General features: G+C 38.8%; 1 protein-coding gene across 4 annotated transcripts in view; it reads right to left on the reverse strand.

Moving 5' to 3' along the window:
* LOC115235218 (USP6 N-terminal-like protein) overlaps positions 1-4373 on the reverse strand; it is a 9818-nt gene extending 5445 nt beyond the window's left edge. The window contains exons 1-7 of one of the 4 annotated variants that reach the window (XM_029806855.1): positions 3847-4370; positions 3514-3752; positions 2508-2831; positions 2231-2418; positions 1783-1943; positions 1062-1382; positions 414-549 (exon numbers count right to left, since the gene is read on the reverse strand). In XM_029806855.1, coding sequence (XP_029662715.1) covers positions 414-549; positions 1062-1382; positions 1783-1943; positions 2231-2418; positions 2508-2831; positions 3514-3665 — 1282 coding nt within the window. In that variant the 5' untranslated portion in view covers positions 3666-3752; positions 3847-4370. Of the gene's footprint in view, positions 1-413; positions 550-1061; positions 1383-1782; positions 1944-2230; positions 2419-2507; positions 2832-3513; positions 3753-3846 lie in introns of all 4 variants that reach the window. The other 3 variants (XM_029806858.1, XM_029806857.1, XM_029806856.1) reach the window with 3 other exon arrangements.
* Between the last annotated feature and the right edge of the window lie 2744 nt (positions 4374-7117).

Consider the following 7117-nt stretch of genomic DNA (forward strand, 5'->3'; position numbering starts at 1 on the left):
TATATATACTTCCGATGCATTCCTATACAATGCGAACTGGAACTGTGTTGTATATAAATCATTTTGTGTACAACTATGTATATATATATATATATATATATGTATATATATGCTATACAGAACAATATATCTTTACGCTTTGTATCGCGTGTAGCAAAGGCTTCCTACAAACTATATTCGACATCTCGACGTCAAAAATTTCATTGAGCAAAATTGTTCGTGTCGCGAAGTTTATCCTTGCGACGCGTAAGCACCGTGTTCCGCTTACAGTCTAGTATTGTAGATAACTGTTATCTGTGCGTTCGAATCAATGTTATTCTCCTCCTCGGAATCGCTGTCACGTTCGACGCGCGAAGTACTATTATCTGTGCTGTTATCGTGTATGCTATTGTCGCGGCTATCGCTGAACTCACCGCCAAGGCCACTGGTCGGTTCGACGGGCGTAGTACTCTCCCTGCCGTTGTCGATCAGTGCCATGTCCCTGCGCTGCGCCACGGATTCTCGCATTACATGCTGAGCTTCGCTAAACTCCTCGCTTCGCCTTCCAACCTAGACGAATATGAAACGATGCTATCATAATGCGGGAAAATTATAGAAAAGAGAATATTCTCTTTGATTGCTAGATTACTTTCGCGTATGGGTGTTGTAATATTTACTATAATCATTGTACAAGATATATGTTAAAATATATTAGTATCTATACCACTATGGTTATAACAGAGTACAGAGATAATATATCTTGTCAAAAAATAAAACAATTTTTTTAAACACAGACAAACGGGCTAAGTATTTTTTGAGCTACAAGCAATCGAAAAAAGAATTTTAAAATTTTAAATACAAAATCGTCAGCTAATAATAGAAGTGAATTTTAATGTTATTCCAATTGAACATTCAGATACATGCATAGTGGTAGAATCCTAATGCAATATTTATTAAGTCTTCACGGTTTTTTCTCCATTCTCATTTCTTAACATATATTGTTTGTTATCGCATCTATTACATGTATTGTCAGAAATATTTTGGTATTTTGCTATTTGTAAAGCAGATTTCTTTAACAATACCTTGTTAGTAAACGAAGGCTCCTTGAAAGTGCCAAACGGAAAACGGGGCAGTTCATGAGGCAACGGTACACCCGGGTAGTCTAATTTGGCACGCTTTAACTCCTCCATGCTGCGCTCCATTGTACTGATCACAGTGTCGTCGTCAAAACAGAAGTCCTTCTCTAACTTGATCTGCAGATAATTGCAGAATTCGTCGAGACTCTCCATCGGTATCAGATATCGCTTATGTAGCTTCATCACGGTGTACGCCATCGCCGGCAGTATGCGATCACCGTCCAATAGAAATATGTCCCAAATACGAAGACCGAGACTAACGGGAGTCTACGACGAGCAGATTAATATCGTCAAAAATATTTTATATCTTACAAAGACATTCACTAATATTTCTTACGCATTCCAGGATGCAATAGTTATATAAATTATTTTTTAAGAAAAAGATATATATATTATATTTTGCAAATGTATCTCTTAAATGGTTAAGGATTTCTAAATAGTTTTTATACAAGCTATATTTGACATATCAAACTTGATTGAGCAAGAATATTATTATCTATGAAGCAGTCTTGTGTGCTACATTCTATGCATGATTGAAAAATAAATACTAGAAATGCTTACTCGCGAAAAATTTGTTCTATGAGTAATAAAATGTGTAAGAAAAGAAAAAGAATGATACTAAAAAAATATGATCTAGAAAGAAAGAAAGAAAAGAAGAAATACATACTCTCTCCTGAAAAACAACAAAGAACCACTTCAATGCATAAAGTATGGAATCGCAGCCGCATTTATCCATTTTCCGTTTCAATTTCGGCAAAAATTTGTTCATTATCTTGTCATGGTGCTCTATGAAACGATTTAATTTTGGAAATCCATCTACATAAAAGCCTGTAACATATATTACAAGTATAAATACTTCAATGTACTGATAAATGTCAATAACGTCCAGAGGTTCATAAACATGATTGGCACGACCTTTAACATTTGAGAGGCTACATTGTTATTTTTTTTTTTTTATATGATAAATTTATGCAGAAATGCGTATTAAAGGTTTTTTTCTCATTAATAATTCTCTATTCTTGCCATTCATTCGTATTCATGAACCTCTAGACAACAACTTAATTCTGTGATGAAAATGATGCCAAAGGATTATTTTGATGTAGAAAAAATCCAACCATGCATGCTGTATTTTTGATCGGCAAGTAACACAGAAAGGCCCCAAAATGCGTCCTCCTCATCCATGTAAAGCAGCAGCAAACCAGCTAACACGGACATTCCTTGACAATATCCTACCTCCATGTTGTACATACTATAGGCCGCTAGTACGTAAAACATGGATTTTTGTTTTATACTATATCTCTCCCTGAAAAGATAATGATAACATATTGTATTGTTCTTTTCAGATACATAATTATGACAAAGCACGATTTTGTATCATTTCTAGTATCATACCTATAGTTAATATGATCTCTGTATTGTCTGGCGACATCGGCATCGATCTGTCGTATCTCTGTGGACCATTGGCGAGCTAGTTGTAGCATCTCCTCGTATTTGCCTGCCTGCTCCTTTTTGAGATTCTTGATGCCTAAGAGTAGAGTCCATACTTGACCACGAAATCTATTAGGAATCCCTTTGTATATTCTACGACGCAATTTTTCCTTGGTCGAGGCACTGTCCCATTGTTTTGTCATCTTCTCCCATTTCTTCAATCTCTCCATTTCCACATGATGTAACTTGATCTGGTATGAATCCGGCTTCTGTGGTAATCTTTTATCGCTGCAGGTGAGATGATATGATTTGAGATTATCAGTATACATATCAATACATATACAGAGTGTTTCAGAGATACTTCAACAAACTTTGGGAATGAGTTCTCTACACAAAAACAAGAAAAGAATGTTATATAAACATATGTCCGAAAATGCTCGGTTCATGAGTTATAATCAAAAGATTACATTCAATTCAGTACCATGGCTTGACCTAAATCCATTAGACTTTTATCTGTGGGGACACTCAAAAGCCCGTTTATGCAACTGAAATTTCAAATGAAGAGATGCTTCACCGATACATTATAGATGCCTGCAAAAACATTTGTAACCATCATGGGATCTTTGAAAGGGTGCGACAGTCCATGATCCGACATGTCCATGTATGCATTGAAACAGGTGGAGGACATTTTGAGCATTTGTTATGAATTGTGAATAGTTAAACAATTGAACTGCAAATGTATTACATTGGTCATACGTCATTGTAGGTATATTCTGTCAGTTTTGGTCGTTGAAATGTTTCGATTATAACTCATAAATCAAGCATTTCTGGTCAACATATATTTATGACATTTTTTTCTTGTTTTTGTGTGGAGAGTTCACTCCCAAAGTTTGTTGAAGATTTCTAAAACACCCTGTATATGTTAATATCATATGCATCTAATTTTGAAAATCTAAATGCATGTGCATACTGTATGAATCCATATCTATCTGTAGTGTGATAGACTTCATAAGCGGGATCCTCCCAGGGATCAATCTCAGTGCCCTCCCTACCGCGATCATAGCAGCTGAAAATCCTATCGCGCTCTGCAGCAGACCGTTTCAACAGTTCTTCCTCATTCATCCCACGTGACAGTGCGCGGCCAGGCTCTTACAAGCATGCCGTTTCGTTAATGAACTTCTCTACCAGCATCCAGCCATTAAGCTTCATCTGTAAACAAGTACATCGCTGTAGAGCTTGTAAGCAAACGATTGAACTCTACTATCTATGCAATAAATCACATTTTGTAAGATAAGGCACACACATGTTTACATCTATTAAATATCCTTTTAAAAAGTGATTACGTTGCACCACATGTGTAAGATACATGGAATGCATGCGTGTATGAAATTACATGTATCTTCTCGGCGTTTTCGCGCCGCTTCAGGACATAACAGATTTCGTCGTTAAATTGCCATATTGACGCGCGTACAACTGACAGATAGACATTCAATACGCGACCGAATGGCCGAGCAGGCACAAAATGGATCTGTCTGGTTTCTCGCTGGCCAGGCGCAGACGATACACGCGACACGACATTTGAATTTCTCAGCCGCGTTCGCCTCTACCTCTACTCCTCTTCTCGAAAGTCCGCGGAAGACACCAACCAGCGGGTCTCTCTAAGGTTATATAAAGGAAGGTTAAGTCATATATTGATACTATAGTCGTGTTCCGAAATTCACTACTAGTACTGGAAATCTATAATATATGTTACGTGAACTATAGATTTACAGTACTGGTAGTGAATTTTGGAACACGACCTATGACTACGTTCCGATATTCACTGTCAGTATTGAAAATCTATAGTGTACGTGACATAAACTATAGATTCTCTGTACTAGCAGTGAATATCGGTAGTCTGTGTATGGGCTCGAGCCCATAAGCAAAGAATATAGACGAGTATAGAAGCACAGTTCTCGGGGTACCGAGGTTCCATGAGCTGGGGTACTTGTTTGCTATCAGGCGAGCGGCTCACCGACGTGCGTTCGGCTAAAAATCGGCGCTAATAGACCTTCAATAGACTTTCAATTTTAATGCACAGTCTAGCGTACTCTTTCGCTATGCTACATGCGAGTGAGAGAGAACGCAAGGGGCACGGAACAGAGTATGTCCTTTTCTACGTGCACCTTGGCCCCCACTCCTCAACACTCGGTCTAGATATACTATGGTCGGTATTCATAGTCAGTTCTTATATTTAAGACCGTCTTAAGCACAATCTTAAGATGTCCTAAACCAATCACAGAGCCGTATTAGCATCTTAAGACATTACTTAAGACGGTCTTGAAATAAGAACTGACTATGAATACCGGCCTATGTCTATGATCGCAACGCTCAGTCCATTCTATATGTCTATAGTTCATCCATAGACATAGGCTGCGGTCCGAAACAAGCTTACAGCGCTAACAGCATGTTCACATCTAACCGAACTTGGTGAAATTGGCCCTAAGATGGCGGCGGTGGCATGGTAGGGATAGAGTTGGCGCCTCTCTGATAATCTAGGAGTATGTTTCCATCGAGGGTTCGAATCGGGTCAGAGTCGAGTCAGAGTCGGGTTGGGGTGGGGGGTCTTTCGGTGGGATTTAATTATTAAAAAGATAAAGTGGTCCGGCTAACTTTACGGAGCTGGAAAACCACGCATTCATATCATTTCAGTTGGAACCCTGCTAATTTTAACCGTTAGTTCATCTAACCGTACCTGGTGAAACTGGCCCTTAATGACCGCGATGCTCACGGTATTATTTCATCTTTGTTGTTCACCGAAAGTTAAACAAAGACAGATGATACTTGCGAGCGTTGCGGTCGTTAAGTGGAACGCGTCCTATGTTGGTCCCGTAGTGGATTTTACGTGTAAACTAACCGCAACCGGCGTACCGTAAGTGAGAAAAAAGTATATTTATCAAGCGACGCGGTAGCGTCCCGACGCCAAGTAATGTTATTTTCTAAAAAAAAAACATTTTAGATATCTCTGAGACATTTTTAAGACATTTTAGATTACAAATGGGTAGAGTCCTAGAGTATGTTTCCATCGAGGGTTCGAATCGGGTCAGAGTCGAGTCAGAGTCGGGTTGGGGTGAGCGTTCTTACGGTGGAAACACCAAACTTAAAGTCGAACTCTACCCAATGGGATGTTTCCACCGTAAGAACGCTCACCCCAACCCGACTCTGACTCGACTCTGACCCGATTCGAACCCTCGATGGAAACATACTCTAGGACTCTACCCATTTGTAATCTAAAATGTCTTAAAAATGTCTCAGAGATATCTAAAATGTTTTTTTTTTAGAAAATAACATTACTTGGCGTCGGGACGCTACCGCGTCGCTTGATAAATATACTTTTTTCTCACTTACGGTACGCCGGTTGCGGTTAGTTTACACGTAAAATCCACTACGGGACCAACATAGGACGCGTTCCACTTAACGACCGCAACGCTCGCAAGTATCATCTGTCTTTGTTTAACTTTCGGTAAACAACAAAGATGAAATAATACCGTGAGCATCGCGGTCATTAAGGGCCAGTTTCACCAGGTACGGTTAGATGAACTAACGGTTAAAATTAGCAGGGTTCCAACTGAAATGATATGAATGCGTGGTTTTCCAGCTCCGTAAAGTTAGCCGGACCACTTTATCTTTTTAATAATTAAAATTATCTAATCGTTTGGTGGACGTTTGGTGATGATTCGTAGCCTAACTAAAACGTTTGGTAGTCTATCGTTTTTTTTAATTAAATAATTAATATATTGGTGTAAAGTTAGCCGGACATTTTTAATTTTTAGTCTAATCGATTAAATCAGGGCTTATTCGATGCAGAATCGTTAGGTGGTCACAAATCTTTTATTTACAACGTTTGGTGGTCCATAATTTATCCAAAAAGTAAAAAAAAACCATGTGCGGTTAGTTAGTGGGGATGGCTAACTGGAAGCTGTAAAGTTAGCCGAACAAATATATTATTTACCAATCAATTTTGTTCAAATTGGTCTTAATTAAAAGACAATCGTTTGGTGGTGATTGGTAGTCTAATTACAACGTTTGGTAGTTAATTATTAGGCTACTACACATTTCCGCGCTTCATGACGCGGAACGAGAGTGGTAGTTTCCACCGAAGTATTAATTCGCATCTAGCGCGGCGTAGGACCGCGGTTTCCACCGAAGTCATCGGTCCGATTCTGTTTCGGTGCGCATCGAATTTAACGTTTTCATCGACTTAAATTTAGTCCTACGCCGCGCTAGATGCGAATTGATACTTACGGTGGAAAATAGACCAGTGAAATCAATCACGAGCTTTCTGCAGTTTTTGTTACGCTCGCGATTGGTTCCCTTCTCGTTCCACGTTAAGCCCGTATCAGACTACGCATTGAAGATCGAAGATTGAAATTTAACCAATCAGGACAAAGAAATTTTAGTCTCTTTTGTTCTGATTAGTCAAATTCCAATCTTTAATCTTTAATCTTCAATTTTCAATGCGTAGTCTGATACGGGCATAAGGGCCAATTTCACCAAGTTCGGTTAGATTAACCGACGGTTAAAATTAGCAGGGT

This window comes from Formica exsecta, unplaced genomic scaffold (assembly GCF_003651465.1).
Source record: "Formica exsecta isolate Colony F162 unplaced genomic scaffold, ASM365146v1 scaffold213, whole genome shotgun sequence".
NCBI lineage: Eukaryota > Metazoa > Arthropoda > Insecta > Hymenoptera > Formicidae > Formica > Formica exsecta.